We start from the raw sequence: 19,731 nt of genomic DNA, 5'->3' as shown, positions 1-19,731 counted from the left end.
AGTTCGATAATATACGAAATTAATTTAGATTAACCCGTATTTATACTGAGTCCTATGGAACTACAGTAAATAGAGAACAACAAACAGATGATTGTGTCGGAATTCTCGTAAATAAAATGATTCGAGTACTCTGTACATGGACATGAACATAGGTACACGCGACAGCGGATTTATGGCGTCAGATTCAAAACACACTACTTGGCATTATAATGAAGATCAAATTTAAATAAAGGTGAAAACGTCATATCTGATCAAATAAGAAAACTTTTTTTCGTTGAAATAGTTTTAATTAATCGATATATTTTGGTTTCTTTTAGATTATGATGATTTGCAAACAACTAAATGTGAACTGATGTATAACTTTTGTTATAAAGATTAAACTATCATTATGATTTGAATTATATTAAGTAACAAGGAGACGTTATCGAACTTTTTTTTTTTTTTATAAAAAGAGGAATTAATAGAAATCGAGATGACAAAAAACTAACCAGACAAATCTAAGCAAGGAGAAAAGGCGCGTACGACTAGTCAAAACATTATGATAAAGATGTGTAACCTGTGTTACGACAAGGTGAGGCTCTCTGGCTTTTGATAAGGATTCATTATCGTTAACTTTATTGTTATTGATTAAGAATCGCATAAACAATTTGTGTCCTTTCCTTTCTGAATTTTCAAGAACATTTTTATCTGGTGTATTTTTTAGACAAGATTTTGGTTAACATATGTTATTTTTTTTCTATGAGTTTTGGTACGAATGATTTACTTAACCCGATCACCCACAAGATAGAGTCTTAATCATGAAAAGACATTGACCACCTGTGATGTTCTTATACCCATAAATTCTGTTTTGGGACAACATTGACTAGGAAATGTATAGTTATTTTCAAACGAAAATGAATGTCATACAAATGGGAAGCAGATTTTGCTGTAAATGTTCAGATCAACTTTGATTCATTAGTATTATATGTCGTCAGTCCTATTACAGATAATGTCCAGACATTACCATAGACTCATACGACAATTTTATTAACCAACCACGAACCCTTGTCGAGCAATATGCACAAATTTAATTATACACTAAGTATTATAAAACATGCGAGAATAATAGTTTTCAGTAAAAATACACAAACCACAAAGAAAAAAATAGGAGCAATATAGGATATAACAATCACCTGTCAAGATGGCTTTAAAAGCTTAACTTAACCCCGTTACGGTAAATATATTTTTGTTTGTAGTTTTGATTAAAATGAAAACAATATTTTAGCGTCTTACATCAGTTTTGGTAAATGTAAAATATATTTTATAATTCATTTTAATATAAAAATAAATGGACCGTGTAAAATATCTTATTTAGCAATTCAACAAATAATTTCAAATAAAGTACAATTACATATAATTTAAAAAAGGTCATGAGATATAGGTTGATGATCAGGAAGTAACGACAAACACTTACGCATAAAAGCAATAGAGCATATGATACATATACAGAAAACATAAAGGGTGTGTATTCATAAGTACTAAGCGTTTGTCTAGAAGATATACTACACCAGGTAAGTTGCCGTTAATTTTATATTTTTCTTAAAAATATTCTGTACGAAGTCAGGAATAAGGCAGTTGTTATCAAATGTTCAGAGTTTTTGTTGTTCCGTTGTTTTCCTCTTACAGTTGATGTGTTTCTCTCGGTTTTGGTTGTGACCCTGATTTGTTTTCGCTGAATCGAATTATGTCTATTGAACAGCAGTTTACTACTGTTGCCTTAGTCATTTAACAAACAAACAAAAATTCATGAACTGATTTTGCAATTATTAAATTTGACTGAATGCAAGGTCTGAACCTGCTAACTGTACGTTACTTGCATAACATTATACCCTTAAGTTTAAGATAATTATTTTTGTTCTGCCAACTATATAATCGGCTTGATCAATAACTATTTGTGCAAGGTTTTTTTTCTCCTTCATCCTTTATTCAGTTGACCTTCGGATATATCGTATATTTTATAATTCCCTAAAATGCTAAAACCCGTTAAAACATGTTATTACACTTTTTATAGAAAAAAATATTTACACGCTATATATAAATAACACATAGTTGAGAGGGTGATAGAATATATTGTTACCGAGAGAAAACATTGTCAACCGCGGTGAAACCAAGGTTGACAAGGCTTTTTCTAGGAGTATCAATTCATTTATTCATTCAATTTGAAATACTGAATATCCTATCATTATTATCTTTGACAGATACATTTTATTTTAAAAGTATTTTCTTGCCGTCACGTACATAACAACGTCACGGGTATTAGATAAAACAACAAAAGTTAGGCAAGATGTTTGTTTTTTATTTTGACTGTCAAATAATAAAATCTATGCCAAAACTTAGAAATTATTTCAAATAAGCATGTTAATTTTAAAATTAATTTCATGTAAGCTATTTAGGATTATTTACCCTTGCGTTGATTCAATGCTAAACATATGGAAATGTCATAGAAAATCCACAGCTTTTATCCTTGTACTCTCATATTTGGCAATTTGATGATTGATTTATATATATATAGGATAATTGCATGCATTGCATGCATTGCCTTTCTAAGAACAAGTTTATGAATGTAGTTATTGGTGAAAACAAATACAAATATGGACCAAATCAAGTAATGAAACAGTAAATAATAATGCTTTGCATCAAGTTTTCCCTTGGTATATGTACAAAATGGCATATCTCTATTATTCAGTATATCTGTAGTTTTGATACAATTGAAGTTTGAAAAGTTCGTACAAATGGGTTACAGAAGAGTTCAAAACCTTAAAACCAAGAGTACCAAGTGGTGAAGTTGATATCATCCCTTCGTTAGATTTAACTACAATACGTATAAGCCAATCAAAATATGAAATTTTGATGTGAAGTATGATAATACTATACAATTACTGTCTTTTGGTGAGGTAAATATGCGGTTTTATTGACTTTTGAAAAATGATATTCACTGTGGGCGAAGGCCGCAGAGAATATCAGTTTTTTAGATGTCAATTCAACCCCATATTTACCGAAACAAAAGACAGTAATTGTTTTATTCCATATTCCGAGAGAAGAACATGCATTTAATGCATAACATATACCAAAACAAATTTTACATGAAACGTTTAACCATTTAGCGCGGTGAATATTACTTTCTCAGGTGAATATGCTTTTTTATTTAAAATCCAATTCATATAGAGAAACTTACTAATATAATACTAATATGGAATAAACATTAGTATACTCTACCTCTAAATAGAAAAATGTTAATACTGAAGACGATAAAAAAATAATTCTATCAGCAACTAAATCAAATATCGAAAACATAATTTAGAATATGATGCCTTTTTTGACACAAAAAAAAACCTCGGTAAACCAGTAAACCTTGTAAGATAAAATTTATTGAGTTTATTCAAACCTTGTTGAATTCCATCTTTTTCCTCATTAGTCTTCGGTCTTAATACATTTCAATATGATAAAAACTGTCAAGTGTTACGAAACCCAGAGATTTTTTTAACGTTTTGCAGTTGACCAGTTTCATTCGTTCGGTACTCTTGAAACTAAATCTATACAATATCATACTTACGTCCTTTTACACATTAAAATTACAAAAAAATATGAAGATACTAAAATGCAAACTGAAGTCAAAGAAGAGACGAAATGAGAGATAACATAGAAACTAAACCCTAAATCACCTATATTTACTACTAGCTCATGTTAAACAAGCTGCTATTTATAACACAACGTTGACTGCTGTACAGGTATTTTTGATTACCTAATATGTCTGTTTGTTGATCACACATCGTTGTCAATATAATGAAAGTTTATACAACTGTCACACAAGTGAGAGGTTTAACTAGTTATAAAACCAGATTTAATCTATTATCTTATACATAAGAAAAGACCTATACCAAGTCAAGAATATGGCAGTTGTTGTCCGTTTCTTTTGATGAGATTGAAGTTTTTGCCATTTGATTAGGTACTTTCCGTTTTTTTCTCGGAGTTCTGTATTTTTGTTATTTTCATTTTAACTGAACTGTGTATTCTGTATAATCAATTAAATTTTCGTTTACATAGTTTAATGTTCATCAAAACCTGTATAGTAAGAACACACCATGCCCGCATGAAATATGGTAACAGTACGTCATACCATAATATTCATTGAACTGATAATCAGTGTAATTGCCGACGTAGATGTAGTGAGTATTATTATTTTAAAATATATTGCATAATTTGGTACTGAACATTAAAATGGTTTTTTTTATAGCTAGATGCATATATGTACTTTTGTCAATAGAAATACAACATCCTGTTCGAATTTACGCTTAGATATTCATTAAGCTATAGATATTAAAACGATTGTATATGTAATTATGAACAAGTCATGTGCATCCAGCTGAGTACTGTCTACCTTGTCTAGTGTAGCATTAGAATTTTAACTAAGCGTATATATCTTGATTATTTATCCTGTTTTATTTTGGTAGTTTCTAAATATCCACAGATTTTTTATCAAATTTGTATACAAGATTTATGTGAGCAATGCCTCGAAAAGTAAAAAAGATAGTGCCTATCTTTATTTTTTTTTTTTTAAAGTTATGTCCCTTGTATATACCAACTATATGAAATATGGCATTATAAACGTTCTCATGTGTACCTTCTTCGCCTAATTTTTCTCGAATTTATTTCAAAGGTTTATTTTAGCAATTTGTCCGGCTGCTTTAAAAATTTAATGCAGATCAACTATTCTCGAAAGAGAAATATCAATTGGAAATATTGTTCATATCGAATAACGCATTGTACCTTTTAACATGTTCAATTTTTGCCAGATCAAAGTTTTATATCAACAATGTCTCCGACAATACCAATCATCAATCCCAATCAACCTCTTTTAAAAGAAATACCTCCTTTGGAATATTTTTTTATATGGTAAATGGCATCGTAAAGGATCTCATGCTTTCATGATATATCTTATGAAAAATCTTTTCGTTATTTGGATAGAATATGTGCAACGCGGGGGGATACTGGAATATTATTAAGATTTAGTCATGTGACATTTTACCTCTTGTATACGAAATATACTGATATTGTAATTTGTTAGTCAACATCAGCATTTCAGCCTTTAAACGGTAAATGAAGGTTACTATAAAGATCGTTTTTGTTTGTTTACCTCTAGTTGATAAATCTATATTGAATATTATAATCCTATCATTTTTGATTTTATATAAGTATATACTTACTATTCTCATTTCATCATTTTTTAATATCTAGTCAGCAACCCCGGGATTTGAAAAAAATGTTAATGAAGTTTTTAGTCTTTGGGGGATATTTACTAAACAGACAAGTTAGACTAAATGAAACCTAAACGTTAAAAAGTAGCTCTCAAAGGGGCTGTCCAAATGTGTAAATCGAAGGCACATGTAAAATAAAAATAGCACTTGATAAATGTTAAGCGTCCAGCGGATTTTCTAGATTTACCTTCATCCCGAACGCTCAAAGCGAAATATATAAAAGCCAAGGTTATAAAAGTATTATATAGAAAGCAGAATTTCAACAGACCATGCAAATGCATGTAGATGGTGTCTAATATTTCAGATTAATGGTGAAATAGTTGTTTATTCATTTAAAGACAAAAAGGCAGGATTTGGACCCACTATACCAAAAAGTGGAATCAAGGTATTCGATTATGCTTTGTAGAAGTCATAGCTAAATTAAAAAAATATGTTCTTAATGTTGTATATTTCTTTGCAATTCTTAAGGGTGTATTCTTCTGACGTTTCAGTCTCGTTGAAATCTCGTTCTGGAATTATGTCCAAAACATGTGATATAAGTTGAAAATATCAATTAATATTAAAAATGTTATTATCAAACATGACTTTGTGACAAAATTGTGTATTTACAATGAATAGTTTTTGAGTAATCAAGGTTTCAATTTTTACGACCAATCAATTATAGTTATCAAAGGTACCAGGATTATAATTTAGTACACCAGACGCGCGTTTCGTCTACATAAGACTCCTCACTGGCACTTAAGTCAGGTCAAGTCAGTCTTTTAAGCCAAAATTTTGAGAAAATGAGTGAAAGTAAAAACATCCTTTTACAGGAATCATGTGCATCCCATATCATTTTTGTGTTTTCCATTTTCCAAGATATGTATGTTTTCAATCATTTAAAACAAAAAAGTCGAAATAATATGCATTTTGTTCTTATAATTGAGAAAAATCACAAATTGACAATATTGACAGCATGGTAAATTTGACACAAAAAACATCTAAATATGATAAAAGTTTCTTATAATAAACACCTACCTATAGTTTTTTAAAATTGAATTTATTCAGATTGGTCCACTTCATAGTTATTGAAAGTATGAACAAAAGTTTAATTGTGGAAATGTGATTTTTTTTTTAATAATAGCCCACAAAAAGGTAAAAAATGATGAAAAGTGGGAAAATCATCAAAATTTGGTATTTTCAAAGGGCCATAGCAAAAAAAGACGTGCACCACCATATGACTTTTTCTTCACCTATTTTTTTTTTTACAGTCTTATAAACTAAATAATGAGGCTAAGCAAAAAAGTTTAAATCTGAATTTTTTTGGGCTCCTCAGACGTGTACATCCTACATAAAGATAATAAGCACAACATGATTATGAACAATTACATATTAGTTAAGTGAAATTAACGGATATTATAATTACATTAAATTTAAAATGTCAAGTTGAAATAACAATTGATTAAATTTGATTAAAATTAATTTAATGAAATCATTTGCGTAATCATGATGAAAAAAATATGAAGGAACACAAATAGAAAGTTATTTTCTTGGTTTAAGTAATATTTTACATCACAACATTTTTTTTTATTATAGGGGAATCTTGTTTATTTAAAGACAAACAAAACTTGCCATGACTATGTTCCAAACCGTCCGACAGAGAAGGAAAACGAGACTTTAATTGCTTTGATGGAAATTAATAGTGATTGTACATTTCTTTACATGGTAATCAGCATTACACTCTATACAAACAAATCATTTTTCGTCTGTGTAATATAAGCAAATTAATAAATTAGCTACAGCAAACAGAATAGAAAAAGAAGTTAAAAATTCATAACAAAAAAAAATAAAAAAAATCACGATTTTTTAAAGGAGTTCGAAACAGCATTTATATCGTCAGTAGCGGAACTTATGTTTCAATTGATATGCAGTAAGTAGATATAAGAAGCTGTGGTATGAGTACCAATGAGACAACTCTAACAATTTGGTAAGGTGCAGATTCAATAGAGTATGTGTAGTAAATATCTGAATCTGTACTATTTGTAAAGACACTAAATTTGATATGAAAAAAAGCACTCTATTGTGTTTCATGACATTATGTTTTCTGTTTCTCTGTCCGTCCTGTTTCGGTTAAAAACGTTAGTCTAATGCTGTTAACGTTGTAGTCAAATTAAATTAACTTAAGCTTGCTGTTTATCTAGCAATAAAGGTAACAGAAGTATACCGATTTTAAACAACGTCATAAATCAATTTAATGGAAACAAATCCAGGTAACAAATGAAAACAACACAACAAACGCCAACATGCATAGTAACGGACTATTTGATAACAACTGCCGTATTCCTTACTTGGTACCAAAAAAATGTGTGTTTTATTACTGTTAAAACCTCTTGCTCATATGGCATTGAAAAACCTCGTTAACATAACAACACTTAGTAAACACTTACTTCATTCTAATGTGATACTTCAAAATAAAATTGAGAATGGAAACGGGGAATGTGTCAAAGAGACAACAACTCGATCGTAGAACAGACAACAGCAGAAGGTTACTAACAGGTCTTCAATGCAGCGAGAAATTCCCACACCCAGAGGCGTTCTTCAGCTGGCCCATAAACAAATATATATACTATCTCAGTGATAATGTACGCCATACTAAACGCCAAATTGTTCACAAGAAACTTTAATTAAAAATAATGCAAGTCAACAAAGTCCAGAGGTTTTTGACTTGAGATAGGCGCAAAAATGCGGCGAGGTTTAACATATTTTTTGGATCTCAAACCCCCCTATACCTTTAGCCAATGTTCAAGAGAAGTCCGAGTCTGATGTCAGAAGATGTAACCAAAGAAAAAAAACCAAAATGACAATAATGCAAAAATAGCAACAGACTACTAGCAAGTTAAGATTTTTTCCCCAAACTCGCTTTTCAACGATGATACAAATGTGATAGTGTAAACAAGGAATGGTGTCCGATGGAAATATTTTTCTTAAATTCACATACGTAATACAAGTCTGTTTCAAATACATTTGTCCTATAATAACACATTTTTGGTATCAAAACGCATTCATTTCAGGTACTTGCTGCACAACGTATGGAATTTGATGCAGTTATCGTGCATAATGATTTTCAATCTGGAGAGGATTTGGGAAGAATGATTAGCACCTCGGGTAAAATTTGTTAATATATCATACTATGTTGAGTCAATTATAATGATATAAATAATGCTGACAGTAAAAATAATGTTGTATACATTTAAATCTAATTTTTAATGTCAATCACATTTTCACGACGAAAAGTAAAGGCTGAATAAATATTTTACAAAAACTATATTTCATTACCAATTATCAATGTTTGTAATCATAATGATAAATCTAAGTTAATCTCTTTAGAACAGAATGATGCTCACTGTAAATAGAATCAAACGAACGAGATTGTCTTCATGTAGAAACTTTTTAATATTTCCTGTTGGTTTTGGTTATACTTTTAACCTTTTCAATTACAGATTCAAAGATGGAAGATGTTATGATCCCATCTGTATTGGTAGGATATCGTGCTGGTAAAGTTTTAAGAAACTATGATGTCGAACACGAAGCAGCGTACGTATACTAAGTAACCATATCAATCATTAAAAAAATATCGCTTTACGTATTCGTAAATTCCATGCCTTATTGGTCATTGCTATCTAAAAAAAGTATTGTATATTCTTTCTTTCTTCTTTCATTTTGTTGTGACCTTTTGACATACTTACTTTCCTGTTTTTTTTTATAAATAACACCTAATGTTTGTTTTTTTTTGTTTTTTTTTTTATCTCGGATTCGAAATCATTGAGGTGTCTACGTGCCATTACATTAATGTTATCATCTTATTTTCACTTGTATGAAGTCTAAATGTAGAACAGAAAAATTTCAAACCGCATGTCGGGCCAACAGTAAATCGATTCTTTACATTTTGATTTGCATCTCTTTATCAAACTTACGACTTCCCTCACTTCAGGAAAGGTCTTGGTACAAACACACGTCTATTAAAATGACAATTTTACAAATATTTTTAAAAATACTTTTTAACCTGTTACTTTTAAATGGCTTTTAAATGGCTTTTATTCGTTTGTTTCTCTTTCCTATATTTTCTCCAATTTATCTGTTTATTTTTGTAACCCTGTCGTGTGATGTTGTCATTTTAATGTTATATTTAACAATATCATTAAGGTGGGAGATCTTGCATGCTACAAAACAAGGTTTAACCCACCATTTTTTTCTCAGAAAATACCCAGAAAAATTGCCATTGTTACAATATAGTTTCTGTGTGTGTTACTTTTCGCTGTTGTACCATAGTTCTTTTATATTGGATACGTTTCCATCAGTTTTAGTTTGTGACGCGGATTTGTTTTTTTCTCTATCGATTTATGGATTTTGAACAGCAGTATACTACTGTTGCCTTTAAAAAGTACAAGTACTCTATACAATTCTCAGTACCAGATCAAAGTACAAAACTCATTACAGAAAAAATACTTTCCGAAACGCAAAAAAATAGGGTTTAATCGACAAAAGATAATCAATCTTTCTCTAACACGTTTGTATTACGGAATTTCAAGTTACAATTATATAAAATAAAAGGCGAAGAAAATTAATAAAATGCAATACATTTGCGCAAGTATCATCAGGAAACATCTTGTACAGAAATAAAATTTATTGTCTCATTGCATTTAAATTTACTGCTTCCAAAACGTCATCATGATTTGTTTTAACAGTTATGGGATATTTGTGGCGCATTTATGTTTTTATAGTCGTAAATATAATCCCGCCCTCTTTTCCTCGAATATAAATATCATTGAATCAAACTTATCAAATTTATCTAATTAAAATTCTTCATACTTTATATAAGCTTTGGATTCCAAATATTTTGGCCACGAGCATCACTGAAGAGACATATATGGTCGAAATGCGCATCTGGTGCAAGAAAATTTGTACCGTTATTTTTTTTTTTATTATCAAATGATTTGTACTGACAAGAAAATGTGAGAACGGGTGTAACATATTGACCATGATCTTCTGATAGCACCTTAGATTATCCCGTTTTAGGGTGGGGTTCGTACTGCTCAGCAATAATTCTATTATATAATGTTTTGTAGCCTTTTATTGAATTGAATGTTTTGGTTATGATACCGTTTGTTGTTCACAGAAATGCTTAACAAATCATGTTGAATCACTTAAATTAAGTGCACACTGAGGGTTTGCTTGAAAAGGTCCATAATTGTATTTAAATATGTCCTTTAATGATAAGTTCATCAAAAGGACCAATGACTTTATATAGATCGTATTATAAATGTCTATGCAATATGTAGTTTTAAATACATGTATAGCCAAAACATGTTTGTGTCTATGATATAATTTATAGAATACGTTTTAGTTGCCCTTCAGTGGTACATTTATTCCTCGTTCTCCTCTTATATTTGACGTGTTTCTCTCAGCTTTAGTTTGTACACGAGAGTCGTTTTCTTTCAATCGATTAATGAATTTTGAACATTTGTAAACTACTATTGCCTTTATTTACAGTAATTTATGGTAACGAAATCCCTGGTTTTATAATTTACCAGGTATACATAGATTACATTCATTGAATTACCTACTATATGATTGAAACAACAAGTGGTTCTCTACTTAATATATTATTGAAACAACAACTGGTTCTCTACTAAATATAAAAAGTAAATCACATAAGTACTGAACTAAGAGAAAAATCAATTCGGAAAGTCCATAAGCACATGGCAAAATCAAATAACAAAACGTATCAAAAACGAATGGACAAGAACTGTCATATTCCTGACTTGGTACAGGCATTTTGAAATGTAGAAAATGGTGGATTAAACCTGGTTCTATAGAGCTAACCCTCTCACTTTAATGACAGTCTCGTCAAATTCCGTTATATTATATTGATGCGTTAAATAAACAGACACAATAAATAAAATAGTCAAAATATGGGTACATCAGTCATCAACGTATAACAATTTTAAAAGAAACAATTTGACAGAACACAAAAACATCTACTATCTACGAATACATTCATTGATTTGAGTGTCTGACGTCAGAAAATTGTATTAATGAAACAACAACTTTTTTTCTTCTAAATATATCATTGAAGCAACACGTGGTTCTCTACTTAATAAGCTTACATTACAGTAACAAGGACAACCATTGGTTCATTACCATAGGCGATGATGCTAAAGAACCGACACAATATGAAACAACATCCAAGATCTTGTTTAGAACTGCTTTGTGTATAACAATGTTATTCGTATGTCCTCTAATAATTGGAGTTTGCTGTTGTATAAAACATGTAAGTACAATATTTTTATTTACTAAAACCAGCATGTAAACCGTACATACTTTGCCTAAAAATTCTTCTGAAATACTAGAATCTAAACACAAATATACAATTTATAAGCAAATATGTTTGTACAGAAATTGCCGAAAAAAAGAAATATCCAGTAAAGAACAGTATTGAAATGTTCGCTTTTGTTCCTATAGTAAACTGCAACTGATAACCTTGAACGCAAAAACTCAAAACAAATATTGTAGATAATGTATGAACAATATAAATTATGGGGTATACGTAATTGAAACCTCTAAGGTATGTGTCGTGACGTCGTATGTTGCCGTCATTGCTGCAAATATAAAAAAGAAGATGTGGTATGATTGCCAATCAGACACATCTCCACAAGAGACCGAAATGACACGGATTTCAACAACCATAGGTCATCGTACGGCCTTCAACAATGAACATAACCAATACCGCATAGTCCCTATAAAATTCCTTGAAATTACAATGTAAAAAAATTCAAACGGGAAAAACGAACGGCCTTTTTTATGTCCAAAAAAAAAAAGCCATTGTCTCACCTTGATTTCTTGGCGCTAGTTGCTGTTTAAACCATCTTGTGCGTCTTCTACTCTCTCTTCAAAAAAGTAGGTAGCATATAAACAAACGACAACCATGTTTCATACTAGTTTTCTGAACCAACTGTAAAATTTGTATATTTTCACATGGTTTCAGTCTAGAAACAAAACGTCAGTCAACAGATACCTTGAGAGGGCAAGGACAAGAAGGCGGCCTTCACCATTTCATTTGTCTGATATACAGGTGTTGAAAAGTTGTACTCCTCAAATTCATGCTGCAAAGTTTAAGAAAGGTAAATTGATAGCAATAAAGTATTGTAACAAGTATTTATTCCAAATAAAAACTTTTATTTTGAATTTCATTTTTCATCCAGTTCTTGGATAAATATCCATAAGCAAAAACTATTAAAACGTATAGTACTGCTCATCATTCAAGCTGTTATACATACAAACATAAAATCTCTAAGTATTAACAGTAAGCACCGATACTTTTATTAAATCAAATATTGTTACACAACTTCAACTAGCACATGCAATAATTATTTTACTCTGCTACCACAATCTTCAATAGTCTTTACCTTCTTAATTTAGAGGTATGTAAAATCGATCACAATAACAATTCAAAGTAAAGGTCTATAGCCTTCTTTCTGAATATGTCTCTTGACATTTTTTGCAGGTCATCGATACGACACGTGCCCCATATGTCTAGAGGAGTTTGTTGAAAATGAACAGTTATGGATTTTACCATGTAAACATGGTATGTTTTTGTAAACCTGTCTCTTTTAAGATTATAATTATAAGTACAAATAATTGGTCAATATGTTTATACATAGGAAAGAACCAGTGGCGTCATTGTATGTAGCCATGCCTTAGTCATTTTTTCATTAAAGAAGTGCGGGTATTTTAATCATTAAAGAAGTTCTGATGACTTCTGGTAGTCAATGTTCATTCTAAGATTTAATCTCTCTCCCTTCAGCAAAATAGCGGAAATTACATATATCCTCGAGTAATATAACACAAATACTAAAATTTCAAATTGAAAGTCTGTAATCAAAAGAAAAACATAAAAGCAAACAAATCACACGGATGGGTAACATTTGTCATATTTCTGACTTTGTACACGCATGTTATCATGTAGAAAGTGATGGATAAAACCTGGTTTTATAACTAGCTGAACCTTTTACTTATACGATGTATGAACAAAACAAACAATTATAGAAGGTAAAAATGTAAATAAAAGTGGGGTACAATACATGAATAAATATCATCAAAGATATTAGGCCTATGATTTTGTACGCGAGACGAGCTTGAAATTGGTTAAAACCTCATGAATATTCAGGCAACGGATATCGACGTTTGATTTTATCATTTAGTCCTTTAGCATTGTACCAACAATATGTATAATCAACAACACAAAACTGACACAAAACTTCTTTTTTATGGAGAGTGTATTTCGATAGCTTTTGAAATATTGTAGATATTAAATAAGTAGATATAGGAAGATGTGGTGTGAGTGCCAATGAGACAAACCTCTATCCATATAACAATTTAAAAAAGTAAACCATTATAGGTCAATGTTCGGCCGTCAACATGTTTTAGAAAAAATGCAGTTCTGGTAATGAGATGCATGTTATACACAACAATTAGAAATTATATTAGGATAGTCTACTGGAATGCTTTAAATCTAGATTAACTTATATGATATATTTCGTTTGCCTTTCAGGGTTTCACATTAGTTGTATTAAGTCATGGTTGGAAGTAAGCAAACACACTTGTCCTATGTGCAAAGGAATGGTTATTACTCTTCCTGATTGAACATTTGTATAGCCTTCATGTTTAACAAACATGTTTAACCCCGCCGCATTTTTGCGCCTGTCCCAAGTCAGGAGCCTCTGACCTTTGTTAGTCTTGTATTATTTTAATTTTAGTTTCTTTTGTACAATTTGGAAATTAGTATGGCGTTCATTATCACTGGACTTGTATGTTTTTGTTTAGGGGCCAACTGAAGGACGCCTCCGGGTGCGGGAATTTCTCGCTATATTGAAGACCTGTTGGTGACCTTCTGCTGTTGTTTTTTATTTGGTCGGGTTGTTGTCTCTTTGACACATTCCCCATTTCCATTATCAATTTTATTCCCTAAAATTCAAATAAATGTATTTACACTATATATCAGCTTTTAATATTCTTGTTGTATTGATATATTTTGGAGTACACGTTTTACTTGATTTGATTTAAATGAAATCATATTACCAACCATTGTTTTTTTTCACAGTTAGCTTAATGGTTAAACTTTTAAATTCATGTTCTACTGTAGGAAATTGCGAATGGGATAATTGAGTTGAAAAAACTCAAAACGAAAGAAATGTACCATTTAGAAATAACAAAATATGTCTACTCTTTAAATCTCTCTTGCATTAATATAACTATTTGAAAGATTACCGGTAAGTTCTGTTTAAAAATGTGTTTGAATAAAAAAAAATACATATATAGTTTTCGAATCAAATCTACTCTAACATCATAAGTTGATTTTCTAGGCACTTTATATATATATGTCCCCTACCTAGATATTACGTGGTTAGAAAAAAATATCACTTCACAATTATTATGTTTACGATAACTTACAACTGGAATTGTTGTCTCAGAGGGAAATAATTAAGAAAGATGTATATGCTTAGTGATACAAGACTACAAATGACGGCAAGAAGTATCTGACACTGAAATCCTCAAATAGTTCTGAAATGTTATTTTCTAAATATCTACTAGACTCCAGACGAATGTTGTGTTCCATTTGAAACAACTGTTATGTATATTTTGTGTTTTCTCAAACATCACAATGTTTACAATGTTTAAATGATGTTGTGTCAACATCGTATACATTGTTTGAACCCTTATATATTGTTTACATCGTGGACATTGTTTACATCACAACATCTACAATTTTAACATGATGTTGTGCCCACACTGTTAACATTGCTTGGACCTTTTAAAAATATTCTTTACATCGTTGACATCGTTTTCATTGCGATGTATACAATGTTGAAAAGATTTCGTGTTTACATTATTAACCTCTCGATGTTCCCATTGTTAACACGATTTTATAGCAACATTGTTTACATCGCGATGTTCATAATTTTAAATCGAGGCTTACATTGTTTAAACTCTTACATCATGTACATAGTGTTTACATTGTTTACATAGAGATATTTACAATGTTAAAAATATTTTGTGTTAACATTGTTAACCTTACCATATAAACAATATACGTCCCCGAGGGTATCACCAGCCCAGTAGTCAGCACTTCGGTGTTGACATGAATATCAATTATATGGTCATTTTTATAAATTTTCTGTTTACAAAACTTTGAACTTTTCGAAAAACTAAGGATTTTCTTACCCCAGGAGTAGATTACCTTAGCCGTATTTGGCACAACTTTTTGGAATTTTTGGTCCTCAATGCTATTCAACTTTGTATATGTTTTGGCTTTTTCACTATTTTGATCTGAGCGTCACTGATGAGTCTTATGTAGACGAAACGCGCGTCTGGCGTATGAAATTATAATCCTGGTACTTTTGATAACTATTTACACCACTGGGTCGATGCCACTGCTGGTGGACGTTACGTCCCCGAGGGTATCACCAGCCCAGTAGTCAGCACTTCGGTGTTGACATGAATATCAATTATATGGTCATTTTTATAAATTTTCTGTTTACAAAACTTTGAACTTTTCGAAAAACTAAGGATTTTCTTACCCCAGGAGTAGATTACCTTAGCCGTATTTGGCACAACTTTTTGGAATTTTTGGTCCTCAATGCTCTTCAACTTTGTATATGTTTTGGCTTTTTCACTATTTTGATCTGAGCGTCACTGATGAGTCTTATGTAGACGAAACGCGCGTCTGGCGTATGAAATTATAATCCTGGTACTTTTGATAACTATTAACACTTGTTTTATGTCAAGTTAGAGTAATAACACCATTTTTTTTAAAGATGTGTTGTTTAAAAAAACCCCATAAAATTGCAAACTGTTTACATGTCATTTACAGACTTTATTGATTTATATTAATAAACAAAAATGAAAGGGTCAACACAGTTTACATTGTTTGATGTGAACGATGTAAATACAAAGTTATAGATTTGGTACACAATATTTATACGATGTTGGCAATGTAAACGAGATATAAACGATATTGTCAACATCACGATGTGAACGATGTTAACTATGTAAACAGAAAGTTACAGAGTTGATATACAACATAAACACGATGTTGACACGGTATTGTATACATTGTGATGTATAAAATGTGATCGATGTAAACAGAAAGTTATGGACTCTGTATACAATATACACACGATGTGACACGATATTGTCAACATCACGATGTATACGATGTGAACGATGTAAATACAAAGCTAAAGACTTGGTTCACAACATCTATAAGATGTTGACGATGTAGAAACGATATTATCACGATGTATACATTGTTAACGATGGTTACAGAAAGGAATGGACTCTGTTTATAATATAAACACGATGTTGACACGATATTTTCAACATCACGAATATACGATGTGACGGATGTAACCACAAATCTACAGAACATATAGAAAGGATAGAATATAAATACAGTAACAACACTATAAATTTGATATTGCGATGATGACAATATCGACAAAACATCGTACACTGGACATACTTCACTTTTTTGGAGAAGAAACTATGTTAAGCGTATTGACATGCATGTAGATATGGTAGACTATACTTTAGTATAAGAAGTTGTAATTCATTTTAATTTCTAGTGCTCATTCATGTTATGTCTTTGTAGATATTTTTCATTGTCATCAGTAAGATTAAGGAATAAAATATGTCCATATCTATTTATTGTCATCAAAGTTATTAAACCTGCAAATATAACCCTTTCAGATCAATTGTATGCTGTGCAATTAGTAATTACTGACAATTAACAAATACAAGTTTTGAACTAATACGCAGGTTCTTATATGATGTGGAATAGACTGTCTCCTGTTGTCCAGTGTAAGAAGAAACTTCAAATGAATAAAATTGTTACTGCAAAGGAAAAAAATGAAAAAAAATAATGATTTACCTTTCAGTCTTTTTCTAGGTCAAAATGACTGTTATAGATCACACTGGTTTGCTATGGGAGTATTTGCTTTTGCAAGATCTTTATTTATTTGTGTATTTCCTTGTCCTCAATGTTTTTGCATTTATTTGTACAGTAGTCCTTTCATGTAATGTTGTCTTTATAATGTTATATTAAACATTGCCATAAAAGCGCGAAATTTGGCTAGCCCAAAAAACAATTTCAACCCACCATTTTTTTCTTAAAATGTCTTGTGCCAAGTCAGGGAAATGGCCATTGTTATATTTTAGTTGTTTCTGTGAGTGTTTAGTGTTGTGTTTCTCTTTTGTCGTAGTTCTAATCTCATTTATTTGATGTGTTTCCCTCAGTTTTAGTTTGAATTCCCGATTTTTTTTTCTAAATCGATACAAGAATTTCGAACAGCTGGTTACCACTTTTGCCTTTATTGTACACCTCTGAGATTTAAGGAAAAAAATCAAACCAAACCGAGCATTTAAAAGAATAGAATTTCGAACCCTCGTAAGACTTCTTCCATTTTTTCTATTGAAACCCTCTACAAATAAAATTAAGTTATGAAATTAGTCTGAAATAATGATTAACTGTTCAGCCTTCTTTTTTATAAAGTCATAATGAACGTACATTGATTAGCTAGTGGAAGTATTTAGTTATTAAAGGTACCAGGATTATAATTTAATACGCCAGACGCGCGTTTCGTCTACATAAGACTCATCAGTGACGCTAAAATCAAAATATTTATTAAGCCAAACAAGTACAAAGTTGAAGAAAATTGGGGATCCAAAATTCCAAAAAGTTGTGCCAAATACGGTTAGGGTTATCTATGCCTGGGATAAGAAAATCCTTAGTTTAAAAAAAAAAAAAATCAGATTTGTATACAGGAAATCTATAAAAATGACCACATTATTGATATTCATGTCAACACCGAAGTGTTGACTACTGGGCTGGTGATACCCTCGGGGACCAAACGTCCACCAGCAGTAGCATTGACCCAGTGGTGTAAATAGTTATCATTTACTTGTGGAAGAAGATTGTTACATATTTTGCCTTTTATACGGAAATTATAGTAAATTAGAGAATTAAGTGGTTTAAATTTTACAGAATTAATATAAAATAGACCGAGCCTTGAAAGATACAGATGATCGAACACTGGAAAGACTCTTTCAATTCTCTGTTGATCAAAAACCTCTGACGCTCAGACGTTGTTTTTTTCCCCATTTACATTCTTATTTCGATTAAAATGTGCATATTTGAACGTTTAACATATTATTTAGTAAAACTTAATTCATCTCAATATATACATAAGGCGAAATATGTAGACACCAGTTATCTACATTGGGTGGCAGAGACATCGACACTCGCCAAGATAAATGGGCACGAAAGTCTAATTGTTTTTTACTAATTTATGTTTCGGTATGCTATACATCTGTTTACCTGTACTAGTAAATAATGCGCTAGTAAATAATACATTGGGCACTTATGACGATTTTGATATTACAGTGGATTTTTCACATCACTTAGTTCGTTATAAGAAAAAAAAACTACGCAATTTAAATATTCAAAACATCCAGCTAACTTACGGTGTCACATGACTTAAAAATTAGGAACTTATAAGAAAATTGTGTTGTTAAAATACTGAACTCCGAAGAAAATTCGGAAATAAAAGACCCAAATTTAAATTGCCAAACCAAAAGTTTAAACACATCAAAGGAATTGATAACAACTGTAATATTTCTACCTTGGTACAGGCATTCTTTCTATGTACAAGGAGGATTCTTCAAAAATAAATTATGCAATTAAATTATTTTTTATTCCGTTGTATCAGCTATTTCCTGTTTAACTGTCCGTATTTCCCGAAGTCCAGAAATTTTGTAGTATCAAAATAAGAAGATGTGGTATGAATGCCAATGAAACAACTTTACACAAGACACCAAATGATACCGAAATTAACTACTTAAGGTCACCGTACGGCCAAATGTTAACAAACAATTTTTATTAACACGGAAATTTTGCCGCAACTTTAAAAAAAAAAAAAATGATTTTTATTTAATCTCTTGATAAATATATGTCAACAGTTTCAGAAAAGGTAATACTTTAAAGGATTTAAATTCTATCTTTAACCAAATTGTGGGAAAATATCTGACATCTGTATCCCCAATTTTGCTATATGTTTTCGGAAATACATGCAGGCTGTTGATATACATACACCAAAAACAAAATTATCTTTAACCTTTCAACTTCTGATGACAAATATATGGCAGATATGGATTACATATATATGCACATATATGACACAAACATCAAGCTTAAGTTATGAGAAAACAAGGAGAAGGGGATGGTAAATTTTATGTATATTGCTATGTTACATAAGTACCAATGCTTGGAAATGTTTTATTTGGTGGTGTCATTTTCAAAAAACAGCGGTCAAAACTCCCATAACAAATAAGCGTTCTCTCC

The 19,731-nt window shown here is 30.8% G+C and overlaps 1 protein-coding gene across 3 annotated transcripts; it reads left to right on the top strand.

The window, feature by feature from the left end:
* Positions 1-1,459: 1,459 nt before the first annotated feature.
* On the top strand, positions 1,460-15,411 carry LOC134709440 (E3 ubiquitin-protein ligase RNF13-like). 3 transcript variants are annotated; one of them, XM_063569598.1, is made up of 10 exons: positions 1,460-1,550; positions 4,084-4,205; positions 5,599-5,679; positions 6,870-6,998; positions 8,345-8,438; positions 8,774-8,867; positions 11,448-11,604; positions 12,319-12,454; positions 12,838-12,918; positions 13,885-15,411. In XM_063569598.1, the coding sequence occupies exons 2-10, from the start codon at positions 4,137-4,139 to the stop codon at positions 13,974-13,976; spliced, it is 933 nt and encodes a 310-aa protein (XP_063425668.1). In that variant the 5' UTR covers positions 1,460-1,550; positions 4,084-4,136; the 3' UTR covers positions 13,977-15,411. The 3 variants fall into 3 exon arrangements, with proteins under 3 accessions (XP_063425668.1, XP_063425669.1, XP_063425670.1); XM_063569599.1 differs by lacking the exon at positions 5,599-5,679; XM_063569600.1 differs by lacking the exon at positions 6,870-6,998.
* Positions 15,412-19,731: the final 4,320 nt, after the last annotated feature.

Source organism: Mytilus trossulus, chromosome 3 (assembly GCF_036588685.1).
Source record: "Mytilus trossulus isolate FHL-02 chromosome 3, PNRI_Mtr1.1.1.hap1, whole genome shotgun sequence".
Taxonomy (NCBI): Eukaryota; Metazoa; Mollusca; class Bivalvia; order Mytilida; family Mytilidae; genus Mytilus; species Mytilus trossulus.
Note: the sequence above shows the minus strand (reverse complement) of the source record. Positions and strands in the feature narration are given on the sequence as shown.